General features: G+C 59.3%; 1 protein-coding gene across 9 annotated transcripts in view; it reads right to left on the reverse strand.

Moving 5' to 3' along the window:
• Positions 1-2,832: 2,832 nt before the first annotated feature.
• The window catches only part of SLX9 (SLX9 ribosome biogenesis factor), a 29,668-nt gene continuing 14,475 nt past the window's right edge, over positions 2,833-18,025 (reverse strand). Inside the window, exons 3-8 of one of the 9 annotated variants that reach the window (XM_061193819.1) lie at positions 16,357-16,425; positions 9,703-9,838; positions 7,287-7,332; positions 5,798-6,001; positions 4,791-4,856; positions 2,833-3,764 (exon numbers count right to left, since the gene is read on the reverse strand). In XM_061193819.1, coding sequence (XP_061049802.1) covers positions 3,621-3,764; positions 4,791-4,856; positions 5,798-6,001; positions 7,287-7,332; positions 9,703-9,838; positions 16,357-16,425 — 665 coding nt within the window. In that variant the 3' untranslated portion in view covers positions 2,833-3,620. Of the gene's footprint in view, positions 3,765-4,790; positions 4,860-5,131; positions 5,628-5,797; positions 7,333-9,702; positions 9,839-16,356; positions 16,426-18,025 lie in introns of those variants that run through there. The other 8 variants (XM_061193822.1, XM_061193824.1, XM_061193825.1 and 5 more) reach the window with 8 other exon arrangements.

Below are 18,025 nucleotides of genomic sequence, written 5' to 3' on the forward strand. Positions count from 1 at the left end.
AGGACCCCTCCCGGGCCTGGAGAGGGACACCATGGGCACCCTGCCTTGTCCAGCCTGGGCTGTAGAATGGGCACTTCCACACAAGTGCCCCCGTGCAGTCCCGTGCCTGGCCATCACCGCCCCTGGGATGGGCAACTTCCCTCCCGGACGCTGGTGACAAATCCCCCAGAGAGGCTGCAGGGTTTGGCGCTGAGGCCAAAGGCAGGGGCACGTGGTCAGGGACTGGCGGCCTCCCCAAGGGCCAGAGGGCAGGAGGCCTGCTCTCCACAGCAGACGCTGTCCCTGCCTGCCCAGCCTCCCTGGAACCTGGGGAGGGGACGTAACCCAGCTCTGGCCGATGAGCTGGGACTGGACATCCCTGGGTGGGCCTCTGAGGAGGACTTAAAATGGGAGCAGGGCAGGTTTCCCCGTCCCTCTTGCTCTTTGCCCTCTGCCCCTCCCCCTTTTCCTGGCTGGAATGTGATGTGACGGTTGGGGCACTGGCAGTTGTTTTAGCACAAAGATGAGGAAAGACAGTGGAGCCTGGGCTGCTGATGGCACCCTGAAGACCTGGACTGCCTGCTCCCAGACCCTCGCCGTGCAAGGGACAACTCTCTCCCATTTTAAATACAATCGGCCACGATGACTTGGGTTTTCTGTTACAAGCAGCCTGTGGTAGAGACTAGCAGATGACCACAGCACCCCTCTCCTCCTCCTGGGCCTCAGCTAGACAGCATCCCCAGCCTGCTGTGCAGTCATCTGGGGGCCAGTGCAAACCGCCCTTGCGGGCTGCCACCCAGCCTGACGCCGCCAGGACCCCATCCATGCAGATGCAGAGCCAGGAGGGGCCCGTCTGCCCTTGGGGTGTGAGTTCAGCTGGCACGGAGCTGACGCCCCCGTCGCGCACACCTGCCACCGTCCCCCTGCCTCTTCCTCTGGTGGGCCCCAGGCAAGCCCGGACTCGGCTTACCGGACAGTTGTTCCTGCCCCAACGGACACAGCTCCCCGTGGAGGGGTCTCCTCTCCCTCTGGTGGGGTGACTCGGGCCAGCCACAGATTAGGCCAGAAAGGGTTGGCTGAATGAGACGGAGCTGGAGGTGGGCCTGCCAGGGGACGGGGACGAGGACGAGGGCACATCAGGGAGGCAGAGGGAGGGCTGGCCCGCTCGCCCCCGCAGGAGCCCTGCAGCCAGAGGGCCGACCTGCGCCTGGTTCTCTAATTAAACATCGTTAGTGATTAGACTCTGCTCCCAACCCAGGAGAGACGCTGACTTGGGAATAACTACCGCTGTGCTAAAAACCAGATGCCGAGGCAGGAGGAGGGCGCTGGCGGGGGCAGCGTCCTGGGGCCCGTTCCTCCCGGGGCACCCAAGCCCTGTGCTGTGGCTCGCCTGGTGCTGACCTGAATTCAGGGCGAGGTCAAGGTGCAAGTGGGGGTCACGGGGCAGCCAGAAGCTCTGGGTTCCCGAGAGCCCAGCGCCGGCCGTGGGGAGGCTCCCCATCTCCAGGCCTCAGTTTCCCTCTGGAGAGAAGGTCCCAGGACCTCCTCTTCAGGGGGCGGGACCAGGGGCACAGGAGGCACAAGGCTCCAGGCCCAGCAGGAGGCCCTACAACCCAGCAACCTTGGTGGCACCAGAAGAAACATTTGGGTTCAGAAACATCAATACAAGTAATCACAGACTTTCTCCCCAGCATCTTAAAATTAAGATTTCTTAACCTTAAGGGAGACTCAAGAAGCACAAGCCAACGTCAGGAATATGCCTGTCATCACCATTCAACCTACGTTATTTGAACAGCTTTAGAAGAGGCATCACAGGGTGTGGAAGCCGCTGCCGTGCAGCCCCGCCTGCCCCCCCTCTCCCGACCCTGGGAACCCTGAGGGCCTCTCAGCACCATGACCTCGGCCAGGATGCGTCACCAGTGTTATCGCTGCACGAGGAACATGCCAGAAGCAGCACGTCTGGAGTCTGGGCAAACCTGGCTGCGAGCGCCACAGGACCCGACTCCCCAGGAGCGGCGTCTGTGCCTTGTCCCCCTCCCTGCCCCACCCAGCGGACGTCCACTCAAGACAAATCTGGTGACACCCAACGCCAGGCACAAACAGGGTCGGGCCCACCGACGACTGGGTGCGGGTGGGCGGCCACGGGGAGCCCCACGCGGGACCCTCTGGACAAAGCCAGGAGCAGACGCGCAGGGTCCTCCGTCAATAATCCCGACGTCCGAGGGCGTGGCCCCCACGCAAGCCACCCTCCAGTCTCCTGGGCTCCTAGGGCTTCCACCTCCCACCCGCTGGGCCCTTCCTCCCCTCGCCCGCTCTGAACCCCGCCCAGCACGGCGGCAGCGGAGGGGTTTGCTGGGGGCCCCAGAGCGACCCTGACCCTCTACCCAGACCACCACCACCCACGTCCTCCCTCTCCCAGGGCTCTGCTGTCCCCAGCCTCAAGTCCCCTCTCCCAGCCGCTCACATCCTGCCCCCCAGCCTGCAGGCAAGCAGCAGGCACCCCCTGCTGCGTGTGGACCAATGTCGCCTCTTCCCTGGGGACCCCGCCCCACCCGCTTCCCCAGAGGGCGGTGCTCAACTCTCCCCGGCCATCTCGACCCTCCTGCGTGGAGCCCCTGGCTCCCTGAGCCCGGCACCTGCTGCTCCTCCCGCCGGGTGACACCCCTGCCCCGGCTACTCTGCCCTTCCCCGCAGCCCCTCAGGGGGCTCCTCCCCCAGCCCCCCACTCCCTCCCGCGGGCCCGGCCCAGAGCCCCTCAAAGGCCCTGCCGGGCGGGCACCACAGCCCAGGCCCACGAGCCCCGCGAGCCTTCTCCTGCTGTTTGCGTTTAAAATGCACACAAAAACCATGGAACCATTTGTCACTTAATTTTATTACCAGATAGTCCAAGTTCATTCTGCAAAGATTAAAACCACAGGGCTGTGAACGTGGAAGTCCCTCCGGCTCCGAGACCACAGCCAGCAGGCTCCCAGGCTGGCGGGGTCTCTCCCACCCGCCCTCCTGCTTTCACCTCCCCACCTGCCCCTGCCTGACGTCAGGGCTCTCTGCTGGGGGGAGGGCGGCGTCCCCACACGCTTGCAACTTCTCAGGCCACTTTCCGGGGTGGGGCCCGAGTCCGCCGCGGTGGACGGCGGCGCCAGGCTGGCACCACGCCTCCCCGTCCTCCCTCTCCCCATGCCCCCCAGCACAGCCGAGGGGAAGCTCCTGGCGTCCGGGCAGAGGTTGGGGGCCCTGACGGAGGGCATCTGGAGAAGAGGGCAGAGCCACATCCAGCCATGGTCAGCCTGGAGCCACTGGAGCACCAGGAAGCTAGAAGGTTTTTCTCTTAAAATAACACATAACGTGCAGTCACTGTTGACAAACTCAGACAAAACAGAAAAGCGTGAAGAACGCCAGCCGAGTGGCTGCACCACCTCCTGGGTGGCCGGCACTGAGCTCCACGGACATCCTGGATCCGTCCAGCACCTTTTTTATTGCAAAAATAAATGGGTAGTCACAACACTACCATGTCAACTGCCTGTCTCACTTCGGTAGACCCGCCTGTGCCGAGGACAGCAGCCCCGTCGCTTAGGGGCTGGTGGAGCAGGGCGACAATGGCAGGGTTGGCCCCCCGGGCACCTCCTCGTGGGCGTCCCCGGAGCTCAGGCGCGCCCGCGCCGCGTCAGCACTGCCCGCCACCCTCCAGCCGCATCTGCTGGGCCAGCTGCCGCCCGATGGCCTGCAGGGGGCTGGCTCTGTAGGCCGGGCTGGCCAGTAGCTCCCGAAACCGCGTCCTTTCCTCCTCGCTGAAAGAATGGAGAGCAGAGGTCAGCAAACCCCACGCCCTCGGTGGGGGGCTGGGGATGAGCCGTCAGCACCCCCAGGACCAGCCTCGGCTCGGCCAGCCTGCAGGGACACCGGCAAAGGGTGGTCCAGGACCAGGATGAGGGGTGGGGACTGAGGAAGGCTGTGCACTGTGAAGTTCTGCTTGGAGCGTCTGGGGTGGGGGGGGGGCGGGCCGAGGGGGGTCTGAGGCCCGACAGGGGCTTTGGGCAGGACAGGAGGGGCTGCCCGGGGGCCTCCTTGTGGTCACAAAGGCCCCTCATCCCCGACTGTGACAGGGAGCGGCTATCAAAGGCAGCAGGTGGCAGGCGCCCTGCACACACGAGGCTCACATAAGCGGCACCTCCAGCAGGAAGCGGGCGCAGGAGCTCCGGGCCCCACGGGGGCCATGGCGATGGGGGTGCTGCAGTGGGCCCGCCCCTCCGCAGCAGAGTCCACTGCCACTCTGTGCCTGTCCCTACAGCCAGCTGGCCCCCGTCTGGAGCCGCACAGGCCCACAGCCCAGCATGGCCACGGGTGGCCTGGCCAGAACCTCAGGGCAGCAGCTCCAGCACAAGCCCACATGAGCCCATCGTGGCACCATGGTGGGGATGGCCCTGGCCTTGGGCGGGCAAGATAGGGTGGAGGGCCCAGCCATGTTCTGCCCCCACAGGTACATGACCGAGGGCAAGGCCAAACCACGCTGGGCCCCAGCTTTCTTTGCTGCTAATGGGGAGACTTTGGACCCCACTGGATGACTGATTGCCCGGCCAGATGTCCACACATGCAAGACGCCTAGGATCTGGGCCCTGAGGGCGGCCCCCTGAGAGCCAGCAGCTGCTCCCCTCACTGCCCTGGGGGAAGGGGCTTCCTGGCCCCTGGAGACACGCTGGGCCCAGAGCTGGCCCTGGCCGAGCTGTCCCCAGCACCCAAGGGACTGGGGTCGGGGGACGCGGCCCAACGCCGGACAGTCCCGGGGGTGGGCCGTGCGGAGGCGGGGCTGTACTCACAGGAGCTGGAACCTCTGCGCCGCGCTCATCCGGCTCAGCTGGGCTGCCCGGGACCTGATGGCCGCCCTGCTGGGGACACGGAGGAGACAGTCAGGAGAGCACACGCCCACCGGGAACCTCCGCCAGAGCACCCGACTCAGGCCACGGTCCACGGTGCACACAGGGCTCTCCTCCCGCGTGCGAGCCTGGGGGCACATGCGGCCTCATGGCGCCACATGGCGGGAGGGACCCGGCCGGGGCGGGAGGGACCCGGCCTGGGCGGGAGGGCCCAGAAAACCCGGGAGTCCTGGGCCGACACCTAAATTGAGCCTCCAGACCAGGAGCCCTCATCGCGTATTCAAGTTTCTTCGTAAGTTATGAATGAAAGGCGTTTCTTGTCTCCGCTCCCCGGGTCCCGGCCGCTCTGGGGGCGCTCCGTCCCACTCCAGGCCAGCCTCGGTCCCAGGACACTGCAGCCCTGTTCCTCCGACCACTGAAACTCTCTGTGTCCACCCGGGAGCAGGTCCCCCGCCGACCACCCAGAGCTCCCGGGAGGCCCCACCCTTGCCGAACCGGCGGGCCCGGGCTCCCTTCCTCCAGCCAGCGCCCCCAGGAGGCGGCCACGTGCTGGGGGATCAGGAGGCCTTGGGCCTGCACCCCCGTCTAGCACAAGGTAAGAAGGCTTCCCACGGCCGAGGGCACCGAGGTGTGAACACATACCCAGGAGTCCCCTCGGGGCCCAAGGGCCAGGTGTGGCCAAGCATAGCGCGGTGGAAGCACAGTGGCGGGGGCGAGGAGGGGCAGGACCCTCGCCCGAGCCTCAGGGCACGTCAGGACCCTCCCCAGTGGCGTTTTCCACTGTGGACAGACGCAAGCGGGGTGGATTCCCCGAGGCCGCGGGCTTGAAGGGAACTGACCCCCAGCACTCACCCCAGCGGCCCGGGGCAGGGGCTTTCACACCCGACACCGGCCCCGGTCCCGCCCGCCCGCTCTGAAGTCCCCCCCGGGGAGGGCCCCAGCTCACTCACGGCGTCAGGCCTGGCTCTGGCTGCACGGCCGAGTCGGGTAGACAATGGGCAGAGACCTTCCTGCCAGGACCAACTGCAGCTCAGAGCACACTGCCCGCTGCCCACATGTCCGCAGAGGTGCCTGGGCTGGAAGAGGACCCCAGCCCTGGCTGCCCTGGGAGGAACCTCAGGGGAGCTGCTCCATCTCGAAGCCTGTTTCCCCAACTGTAAGACAGGCCAGTGCGTTCCTGACAGGCTCTCTTCAGCCAGCACTGAGCGACCAGGTGCGCTCAGGTGGCTCCCAGCTTTGGGGCTCTTGTGCCACCCCCTGCCCCTCCCCCTCTGACATGAATGAGCCCATGTAGCACACCCAGCCCAAGGGGACGGGGGCCCAAAACCAAGCACCAGCGGGCAAACCCCGGAGGTCCCAGGGGCCGAGTGAGCCCTGCTGACGTCAGGTCCAGGCTCCATGCGTGAGGCCCTCCACCTTCGTCCGCTACGACCTTCAGGCCGCGGAGGATCGACTTCCTGGGGAGTCTAATCTTCCCTGATGAGCGCGGCCCATTGGCAGCGGCACTGTCCACTCACTGGCTCTGGCCTCAGGGGCCCCACGGGCTCTCCAGGGGGCCTTGGTGCCCGGTCAGTGCTGGGCGGCGCCCACCCGACCGAGTGTGGGGAACACCTGGACCCGCTGGGCCCACTCAGAGCCTCGGGCTCTCCCCCCACCACCCTGCAGGGCCACCCAGGTTTGGGACAGGCTGGGAGCAGCCCAGGGCCTCAGTCAGGGTGTCCCAGCTGGCGACTGGGGACGGAGGCCTTGCACTCGGGGTCTGGGTTCCCAGGCACAAGGCTGCCCCCCAACACATTCCACCCCACTCGGATGCCTGGGGTCATGTCCTGAAGTCACCTGTCAGCTGGGCCATTCGTGCAACCTACTGCTTTTAACAGGCACCCCTGGCGTGAGCTGCCCTGAAGGGCACCGCCTTCTCCCAGCTCCAGGAAACCCTGCCCTTGTGAAGGCACAGAAGAGGCCAAACACCCCGTGCAGCAAACATCCCAGGGCTGGGCCTGCTCTAGGAGCTGAAAAACTGAGGGCTGATGACATGGGGACCCCAACCTTGTGAATGGGGCTGGGGGCTCCCAGCCAGGCGTCACTTGGCCAGAAGGCCACAGGAATGGAGTGAAGGGACCACAGGCAAAGCCTGCCGGCCTGCTCGCCCACACCCCCCAGGGCTGGAGACTGGTGGGCGTCCCCGCACGTCCTGGGCAAGACCTCTGTGCCGCCCCCACAGGGAGGGAAGACTGGGACACTCCCGGGCCCTCCCCACGGTCTCCCCCCCTGGCTGATTTTAATCTGTATTCCTTCTCCGTAATAAACTGTAACTGAGTGTAATGGCCTTCTGTGAGAATCATCAAACCTAAGAGTGGTCTTGGGGACCCCAGACTTGCGGTCGGCATGAGAAGTGAGGATGGACTTGCAGACTGTTCCCCGAATTTCACAGGAACACACCTGGGTCAGGACACACACGTACGTCCCTGCTGTCAGCTGAGAGGACCTAGAAGCAACCACACCCCAGTCGCGGTCAGCACACCAGCGCCCATATCTTGGTTTCTTACACCACTTCCAACGGAAGGGACCCGGGCTCCCTGGAGAAACGCCAACTCTCGGACAGGAGCAGGAAATGCCCGGGATGAGCCTGGAGCACCTTGTGCCAGAGAGGAAGGAAAGTGCTCGGAAACAAAACACAACAGGCCCCCCGGATGGGTGTGTCGGGAGAACAGCAGAGCCAACCGAGGGAGCTGCCAAGGGCCAGAGCTGGAGCCGGTTCAGCAACAGAACACAGTCGTATTGGATCATGGCCCGAAGTATAAAGCAAACACCCACGGGTCCAAACGGACGTCAATAGGTGATTGATAAGGAAACGGGGGGAGAGGGAATCTGCCCTGTGGGAGAATGCACGTGGTTCTGTAGACACTCCGTCCTCGGGGAGCGTCCCCCCTCCTTGGGTGCGGGGTGTGCACGGCGACCTCCTTCCAGAGGACAGTGGGGAAGGGGGGAGCAGCTGCACAGCGGAGAGACCTGACAGACTCACCTGCGCCAGGTGACCAAGGTCAGCGTCCACAGTGTAGGTCACGTGACAGCACGCACCCCGGACGGGACGTGATGAGAAAGGCCCTTCCCCTCTGTGGGCTTCACTGAGGGACGCCCTGAAAAATGTCTGACTGGCCCTCAAAACTGTCAAGGTCATTAAAGACAAGAAGGTTGGGACTTCCCACGTGGCACAGTGGTTAAGAATCCGCCTGCCAATGCAGGGGACACAGGTTCGAGCCCTGGTCTGGGAAGATCCCACATGCCGCTGGAGCAACTAAGCCAGTGCACCACAACTACTGAGCCTGTGTGCTGCAACTACTGAGGCCCATATGCCTAGAGCCCGTGCTCCGCAACAAGAGAAGCCACCTCAATGAGAAGCCCGCGCACCACAACTAGAGAAAGCCGGCACAGCAACAAAGACCCAACACAGCCATAAATAAATAAATAAATAAATAAATAAATAAATAAATTTATTTAAAAAAAAAAAAAAAAGACAAGAAGGTCTGAGAGACACTCACAGCCCAGAGGAGTTCTGAGGGGACACATGACTACATGTCACGTGGGGTCCTGGATGCGGTCCTGGGACAGCAGAAGGACACCAAGGAAAACTGAGAAAGTCTGAATAAACTGTGAGCTCTTAGTTGATTATTATTTTAAGCTTATTATTTATAAATCAGTGTTGGTTCCTTAATTGTGACAAATGCACACGCTGATGTAAGACGTCACAGAGAGGAAGCCGTGTGTGAGTTACACTGGGACTGTCGCTATTATCTCCGTCATTTTTCTATTTATAGTCAAACACTGTTCTAAAATAATGTTTACTTAAACGAACAGCTCCCCAGTGCCAAGAGGCACTAGAGGGGGAAACGGTGACCCCGGTCGACCGGAGGTTGGGGCTGGGAGAGCAGCTGGGCCCCCGCAGCCCCACGCGGTCCTCCTCGGGCTGCCGGCCGCGGTGTTTACACAGCTCTCTCCCCTCGGGGAGCCCCGAGCACATTTTTCAGATGAGAAAACTAAAAGCAGGGAGAGGATGCTTGACCGGGTCACATTTTTGTTCAAGAACTAGGAATGGAATGTGCATTTTGGGTTCTGGTTCCGTTGCCAAATCTCAGCTCTGGTGGCCACTCCTCATCTGGACCTGATGTTCTGGGCGCTTCCATCCCGGAACCGGCCTGGATCGACCATCTGGCTCTGCAGCCAAGGGGCCCTGAGCGTGTCCCCTGCCAACCCCGGATCCTTCCTCCTCAGAGGGAAATTCGGTAGGAGAAAGAATTATTTCAAAAAGGCAAAATTAGAGATAACACAGTAAACGATGGTGGTCCGGCAACTGTGACAGAACAGAAAGGCCCTCCAATTGCTGCCTGTTTGTCCTAAAGCCGAGGCCGTGGTCACACCTGCGCTGGCGCCTCCCGGCCAGGCCAGGCGGCCTCACCCTTGCTCGGAAACGGCAGCCCGGGCACAGCAGAGGGGCGCGCTCTCCTAAAGCACACAGGTCCCAGGGAGGCAGGAAAGGCCCCAGGAGAACGGCTGGTCCTGGGAGGGAGGCGGCAAAGGCAGCAGCCGCGGCTCCCGGAAGACAAGCAGGAGAGCACGGAGCCCGGCGGCGGCCCAGCTGAGCGGCTCTGGCCACGCGGCGGGAGAGCAACAGTGCTGCCCACGTGCCGCCGGGCACCTGCTCCCGAGGAGGCCCCAGGGCCCCTGGCTCGTGGCTGGGCCTGGGACAAGGGTGTCCAAGTCAAGACGGGCCTCTGCGGGGTCAGTGCCCGGCCCGGCCCCCCACCTGCTCGTCCTCCCGCCCTGGACAAGGCGGCAGCCCCGTGGCCAGGACACTCACCGCTGGCCAGCCGTCTGCAGCTCCAGCAGCTCGGGCAGGGCGTCCCTCAGGGGCTGCAGGTCCCCCACCACCACCGTGGCCCTGCGCCTCCGCGCCGCCGTGCGCTTCTGCTCTGCCAGCCTCGTGGCTTCGATCTCTGAGGAAGGGGGATAAGGGGTCAGCGAGAGGGGACCCAGGAGGACAAGTGCCCGGCCGCTGCCCTCAGCGACAGAGGGTCCCGACTCCCAGCCCGCAGAGCCTGAGCTCGCGGGGACCCCGGGCGCGGGCTGGCTCCGAGCGGTCTGCTCCCCTTAATCCCGGAGGTGGCTGTCGAATTACAGGCTGATGAGGAGACGGGCTGCAGGCGGGGGAGCTGCCCGAGAAGGCCGGGCCCGGCCGCGGGAGTGGGGTGGGCGGAGGGAGGGGCCGCACAGTCAGAGCAGCCGGCCCCCTTCCCCTCTGCTTCCCTCGTGCCTCCTAGGGACACGCCAGGAGGGAGAAAGAGGTCCCCACGGGAGACGTCAGCAGGCAGGAGGGTCCCCAACAAGGGAACAGGGTGAGAGTGGCCAGGTCCAAAGTGAGAGGGAACACGCACCGTGGGGTCTCGAGGGGGCTCCTGCACTGGTGGGGGGGGGGGGCGCCTGGGAAGAGGGTTATGGGCACTGGGACAGACCCTGGGGAGGGGGCAGCGGGGCCCGGGGGTCCAGGGTGCCGAGCAGAGGGCAGGGCGCGGATGAGCCGGGGTGAGGCTGCGCCGGCCGGCAGGACTGCGGCCTCTACAGAGAAGGGGTTCGGCAGGGCCTGGACGGGGACATGGCCTCAGGATCTGACTTTCATTTTAAAATATATTATGTATTTCAAAATTGCTAATAAAACACGTACTCAAATGTGTTATTTCCACAGTGTGGCTCGAGGAAAACGCCAGCTCACTAGCTTGTGTGCAGACCTTGCTCCAGGGAAACGGCCTGAACCTGTGATAATTGATTTGTTGATTGTTCTGCATTAGATTCCTTAAAAAAAAAAAAAAAAGGCTCTGCTACTAAAAATCTTGGAAATGAGGCTGTGATGTGATGGATCTGGGACAATCAGACTGGAGCCTGAGAGGCTCTCCTGCCTCCCAACTGCACAAGGTTTATTGGGCTATAAATAACCAGGCTGCAGACTCTGAATCACATCTAAAAAGGGAACTGAGAGCACCTTCCTGACAAGCAGCCGACAGACTCACAGCCCAGCCGACAGAGGCCTGGAGACGCCAGCAGAGAAGCGTCAGCCAGCGGGCCAGGCGGGCCCGACGCGGGGCGTCTCCCTCCCGCGGGGCTGTGAGTCTGCAACCGGTCCTTCAGGCGCTGTGGCCGCCCGGTCACCCCTCGGGGCAGGTGCAGGAGGCGATGGCGGTGGGCACGGCACCCAGAAGGGCGGTGATGACACCAGGCACGGGGCAGGCCAGGGGGACGGGGACCTGGACGGGGGCCCCACGAGTGAGGACAAACTCAGGACAGCCCACCGATTATTAGTGCAAAGAACATGCGTGCGCTCGGCTCAGCCCCGGTCCGCCCAAGCCCCAGGAGGTGTATGTGACAAGCGAGGGACGTGTGGTGGCCCTTAACAGGCATCCCCAAAAGAGAAGACTTTGTGGAAACAGAAGCTATTGGGAGGCCTGGCAGGGGCGCCTCCTCCCCAGGCTCGCAGTTCACCCTCGCAGGCCCTCGCTGCCCGAGGAGCTCGGAAAGGCCCACCCGGACAAGCCAAGTCAGGGACACACCCACCCCGGTTGCATCCAGACCGGGAGAGCCCAGGGGACCCTCAACTCACCCCAAAGAGCTGAGCTCTGGGGACGAAGACCGCCCGTCCTCCCGGGTCCTCCTGCCCTGGGCCCCGGGCCACCCCTCCATGCCAGGGATGTTAGGATGTACAGGGTGACAATTCAGTCCTCTCCATGCTGACAGGATACACAATTTACTCGGCACCTCATCAAGCCGGGTGCCTCTTCCCAGAGAGCCCTGGCTCCCAGGAGGGCCGAGGCAGCAGCGGGGGTGGGGGGTGGGGGGGGGTTCAGGCAGCGGAAGGGACAGGACAGGGTGGCCCCCTCCCCGGCTGGCCGGCCCAGCGCCCAAGCTGGGGGACCAGGCGAGCAAAGCAGGCCCAGCTCATAGGAGGACGGAGGTGAATGCCAGCAAATCAAAGCCAGAGCATTTTAGGTTAAAAACGCGTGGGGTCCACCTAGGACGCATCCGAAGCATGCAAGGACGGCACAACACAGGGACACGTGCCGGGTGGTCACTGCAGCTGCTGCTTCACAGGGAAAGACGACAGTCACCACATGAAGTGCCCAAAGAGTCCGACGGAATTCACCGTCCACTCAGGATAAAGATTACAATGAAACCAAGAACAGAAGGAACTTCCTTAATTTGAGAGAGATTATCCACCAGAAATTCCGCATCCTGTGTACATCAGACAGACTCTCTAATGAAGCAGGCCACAGAAGGGACGGCGGAGACCCCCGCCAACCTGGCCAGGCGGCTCCGAGCCCAGGGAAGGCGCGAGCGCGGCTCCCACACCAGCCTCAAGTCTGACGCAGCTCCAACTCCAACAGGGCCTGTGACTGAACCTGGGATCTAATTCCAAACCTTATTTTTTAAAAAGGCTAAATGTGTAAGAATAGCCAAAGCATTTTTGAAAAAGAACAAGAAACAAGAGAGCTGGCCTACTGGATATTAGAGCAAATTATGAAACGAGGGAAATTCCAACAAGGAGGCGTCAGGGAGGTGGGAACTCGAAGAGCAGGCTTTGCGACCGGCCATCCTGGGTAAGGGCGGGGGGGTCCCTCCCTCCCGCCACTCCTAAAAATTACTTATGCAAGAATTAAACACTACAAATAAGACAATTTCACTGGCGTGTGGGATGCTGAACGTGGGAAATTTTTATGGGCTGAAACCCGTGTTTCTATGTGGTGCCCAGGAGGGCAGGCACCAGCTCCCTGAAGGCCCATCCATCCTGGTCATTCTCTCCTTGCTTCCTTGCCCACATTTGCTAACCTGTAAGAAACTGAAGGGAAGTTCCTTATAAACAGGGCCTGAAACAGAGCTCGCGTGAGGACCACTAGCTTTATGCACCATCACGGCCTGGGGTCACTGACCCTGAGCAAAGCAGGCTCACGGGACACTGACCATGGCCCAGTCCTCAGCCCCTGGAGACTGGGACCAATTCTCACCCCTTCTAGCAACACTGCAAAGGTTCCAGCCACTGCAGTAGGATGAGAAGACGACATAAAACAGAGTTTGGAAAGAAAGTGGTAAAACTGTCTCTATTTTAAGTAGCATGATCATTTATGTAGAAAATTCTAAGGAATCTACAGGATAACTACCAGAACTAACACACAATTTTAGCAAGACCAGAGGATACAAAATTAATAATGATTAACAATATAATAAATAGAAGAAACCTGGAATATGAAGCTTTTGTGAATTTCATTTATAATAGCTTCAAAAACTGTAAAACAGCAATAAGCTTATCCAAAAAAAAAAAAAAAATCTAAGACCTCTACTCTTCAGACCACATAACACTGATGACAGAAATTAAGGAAAATGTAAATAAAACGGGAGAGATACCACGTTCATGGATGAAGACCCAATGTTGTTAAAATGGCAATTCTCCTGAACTGATCTATAGATTCAAAGCAATCCCTGTCATTGCTATAAAAGGTTTTGGTGGTGGTGGTGACGTTCAAGAAATTGCCAAGCCTGTGATAAAATTCATATGGAAATGCTACGAACCTGGACCATCCAAAGCAGTCTTGAAACAGAGGACCTGGGACACAGGACTTCCCTTATCTGACCCCAAGACCTGCTTCACAGCTGCAGCAATTGAGACAGCCTGGTACTGAGAGGCTATCTGACTTTTCACAAAGACACAAAGACAACTGGATGAGGAAAGAAAAGTCTTTACAACAAATTGTGCTGGAACTGAAAAAAAAAAAAAAAAGAACCTGAACCAGGACTTCACACCACAGACAAACATTAATTCAAGATGGATTAGAAACCTAAACGAAAAAGCCAAAACCGTAAAGTTTTTAGAAAAGTAGGATTTATCCGCCTGACTTGGGACTGGGCCATTTTCTTAAACAAGACGCACACGCACACTAACCCCGTAAGGAAAAAAGACAAAGCAGCCTCCTCAAAATTAAACTTCTGTTTATCAAAAAAAAAAAAACTGTTAAGAAATTAAATAGACAAGTCACAGTCTGGGAGAAAATTATTTGCAAAACACACCTGACAAGATTGGTCTCCAGGACGGAGGAACTCCTTGAGCTCAGTAATAAAGAGCCCAGCAAGAGCCTCATGAAACAGACCCTGGGTCTCAGAGGGCGCCCCAATGGGCAGCAGCACGTGAAAATGCCCATTCACCGTGACAACGGGCACCTCACGCTCAGCAGCTAGGACTGCAGGGACAGACGTGCCGGCACAGCCGTGGAGCAACCACAACTCTCCCACGTTGCTGGGGGGGCGCTAAACGTACAACCACAGTAGAGAAACGTCTGGCAGTTGCTTATAAAACTAAACATACACCTGCCCTATGACCCAGCATTCCATTCCAAGTATTTACCCAAGAGAAATGAAAACATATGTCCACAAAAAGACTTGTAGAGAATGTGCATACCAGCCTTATTCACAGCAGCTAAAAAGAGAAAACAGACCAGGTGTCCATCCATAGGAAAGTGGACACCAAACGGTACGTCCACATAAGGAAACACTTCTCAGCAACAGAAGGGCACAGACTACGGCTACACAAAGCACGGATGCGCCCAATGCCAAGCTGAGCAGAACCCAGACACAAAAAGAGCACATCCTACGTGACTCCTTTCATACGACGTCGAGAGCAGTAAAACCTGAATTCTGACCCGAACAAGATCAGACGGTGGCTACCTCTGGGGGAGTCGGGACTGGGAAGGGGCACGGGGCATTTCTGGGTGATGGTGATGGTCTGCACCTTGAAGGGGATTCTGGTTGTACAGGTGTAGGCATGTGTCATAAATCACTGAACAGCACACTTAAGATTTGCATTTCACTGCATGTAACTTTTACCTCAAAATAAAAACTAAAAAGAACCATAAACAAATATTGAACTCTAGCGGAATTATTTGGGAGAAAGCGTGCTGAAGTCTGTAATTTACTTTGGAACATGTAGCTAAAACATGGGTTGGTGTCTGGACAGACAGATGGGATGGACAGATGAACAGGCATGTGATAAAGAAGTGAGGTGCTCATTGTAAAATGTGGATGGTGGGCATAAGGACGCCCACTGTAACATTCTTCCTACTTTTCCGTACAAAACTTTTCATAATAAAATACTAAGTAAAATCAACTTGGGAGATGTAGCTAAAGCTATATCCAGAGGCTGACATACAGCCTTTCATTCCTAAACAAAACATACAAAAATAAATACGTCACTAAAACAAACCTAAAGAAACCAAGAATGGGGTACAAAAAAAACCCAGAAACTAACAATTTGGAAAACAGAAAAGTAGAAGTGACAACTAAATACAAGAATTCTTGGCATGAAAGAGACAAAATTAACCAGAAATTAGAGAAGGGGATACAAATAAAGAATGATAAACAGGATATTAAATAATGAGAAGCCAACAACTCTGCTAATAAATGTTGAAATCTGATTAGATTAGATGTTTTTATAGGAAAATGAGTGACCAAGATTAACTCAAGTAGTTAAAAAAAGACCAACCATCATGGAAGAAAACTTAAACGTCATCAAAAAATTGTAGCCCAGGAACGTTCAGGGCCCCAGTGCTCCTGGCCCATTAACTCTTCCAAATCCATTTTACAAAGAATATTTTGCACAACTCCATGCTAGGGACTGTGAAAAAGAAGATGGATGAATGAATCATTTCCTTAAGAAACATCCAAAAAGTGAAAGAAAACTTAAAATTAACAACTGTGGAAGAAGTTGATAAATTTCTCTAAAAAATTAAAAGCATACAGTTTCTTTAAAACCTTCAAGGAAAAAATAATGCATATCATGTTTTAACTGCGTGAGAACATAAAGAAAAAACCATTTCAAATTAATTTTAAAAATCAGCAAAACACTAAAAAGACAACTGTAAGAAAAAAATTTCAAAACAATCTTCACAAGAAAATCTTTAGAAAAAATCAGCAGATATTCAGCATCATGAAATATAAATATCTTTTCCAAGCAAAATTAATAAGAAGAAATCCACCCCACAGACAGGCGCTCAGAAAGGAGGGAGCCACCAACCCCCGCAGAGCGGAGGCCCGGGGTCCCCGACCCCACCAGGTGGGTGAAGAGCCACCTCTGCTCTGCTGGGGACCCTGTACTGTCACACGCCCGGAGGAGGGCCTGGAGGGACACACGCAGACCCAGAAAGTGGAAATTTCGTAGGTATCATAAAACACCCAACCCGCACGTGCTCCCTTTGCGATGCTTTCCACGGGAGAAGCAGCTTCCTGCGACATTCCCGGTGGGGGGGGTCGGGGGTCGAGGCAAGGCCGGGCGGACCCTTGCACGGGTGACAGGGCCAGCCCCTCCCCCGCGGGGCCGCCTGCTCGTCACATCGCAGGCCCCCTCCCCCAGGGCCCCAGACTACCCAAAGCGGGCTCCGAGCCAGGCCGGGACAAGGCCCCAGCAGGGACAGGGGGAGCTTACTCTGCAGCCACCTCTCGCGCCTCAGCTTCAGCTTCTCCTTCTTGGGCAAAACAGCCTTGGCCTTGGCACCTGCGGACAGAGAACACGGGGTGAGCAGGACAAAGCCAGGAGCCCACGGTGCGCACACAGGTGTAGCTATTCAGGGTGCCCGGCCGTCGCGCCTGGCCGCGGCTGCGGGACACCAGGCCCCCCAGGCAGGGCCGCGGCACGCCGGGCAGAGCGACTCCAGGCTGCCCCGCTCGCTGGGCCTTAGCTGGTTTCCCCAGCGGTGACGCGGCTTAAGCCCAGGCCACGTCCCACCCGGGGCGCATGCTGTGCAGGATCCGACTGTCCCGCAGACGCCCGAGCCGGCACGACACACCCACGGCGTCTGGGGAGAAGCGGCGCAGAGACGAGCTCCATCAGGACGGCGCTCCTGGTCAGCTGGATTTGTCAGCTCAGGATCCCCTGTAAACGCCCGTAACCCGTGACTCCCACGGGGATCTAATCCCTTTCCCGAGTCAGATCCTACATGCGGCGGCCGTGCCTGGAGCTGGCCTGCTTTCCTCCCCACTCACCCCGACCTCTCAGGCCAGCAGGAAGGGGAGGCGCAGGGCCGTCAGTCACCCTGGGCCAGGTCGGCGGGCTGCTTGGGATGCGGGCGGCTGTGCAGGAGGGTGACGGGAGGGAGGGGCTGCGTGGCGGGCGCCCCGCAGGCGTCAGCGGCCGTGGGGCTGTGGGTGAGGGCGGGGATGCCCCCGGGCCGGCGCGGGGCCCGACCGCCAGTGGGGTGAGGGCGGCATGTCTGGGGCGGGAGCCTGAACAAGGGCAGCAGCGGCAGGAGACAGCAGAGGCGCCTCACACGGGAGCCTCAGACCCACCCTCAAAGGTCCAGGGAGAAGTCTTCTCTGCCTTACTCCTGATTCTGAAATAATTTCAAAAGAAAAAAGAGTTTACGACCCGCAGAGACAGACAGACCCGTAAGCGCACGCGGCATCCGAACGAGGGGCAGGCTGGCACGCACGTCGGGACCCTCCCCGCGCCACCCGGGACCCCTGCCCAGTAGCCCGGGAAATGGGACCCGGCACGCCGACCCTGTGAGGCCCAGGGGATTGGGAAAGCTTCAGTCTCGCGGAGGCTGCAGGCCCGAGAACGGGGGAGCCTCCGGCCCAGGGCGGCCAACAGACGCCGCCCCCAGGGGCACGGGAGGGAACAGGCGGGAACGGGCACTGCGGGGCCAAGGCGCCTCGGGTCTGCTCACCTCAGCGTCCCACCAGGGACCCCGAGGGCATCTGGAGGCTCCAAAAGCCCAACAAGCCCAACCCCGAAGGACTGGCAAAGCCCTTCAATGGGACAGTGAGGGGCCAGCGGGCCAGGTGGACCAGCCTTAAGAAGAAGGCGGTATCTGGGCAGGGCCGCCACGTCCCCAGGGCTGCGGTCAGGGCTGAGTGAGGGCAGCACGGCTGCCCGGGGCGGTGCTCTATCCTGTCTCTGGACATCTCCAGGGCTGTAGAAAGACATGTAGGTCCAGCCAAAGGAAGAGGGCCTGGCTCCATAGTGGCTTTAACGGACGTTTTCAAACTCACAGGAGAGAGGGCCCTGTGAAGAACCCTTGAGTGTCCCTGACCGCATCCACCCGACCCTGGTACTTCAAGCCAACCCCAGATGGGCCAGCGCCCATCCTCTGGAC

This window comes from Eubalaena glacialis, chromosome 6 (genome assembly GCF_028564815.1).
Source record: "Eubalaena glacialis isolate mEubGla1 chromosome 6, mEubGla1.1.hap2.+ XY, whole genome shotgun sequence".
In the NCBI taxonomy this organism is placed as follows: domain Eukaryota; kingdom Metazoa; phylum Chordata; class Mammalia; order Artiodactyla; family Balaenidae; genus Eubalaena; species Eubalaena glacialis.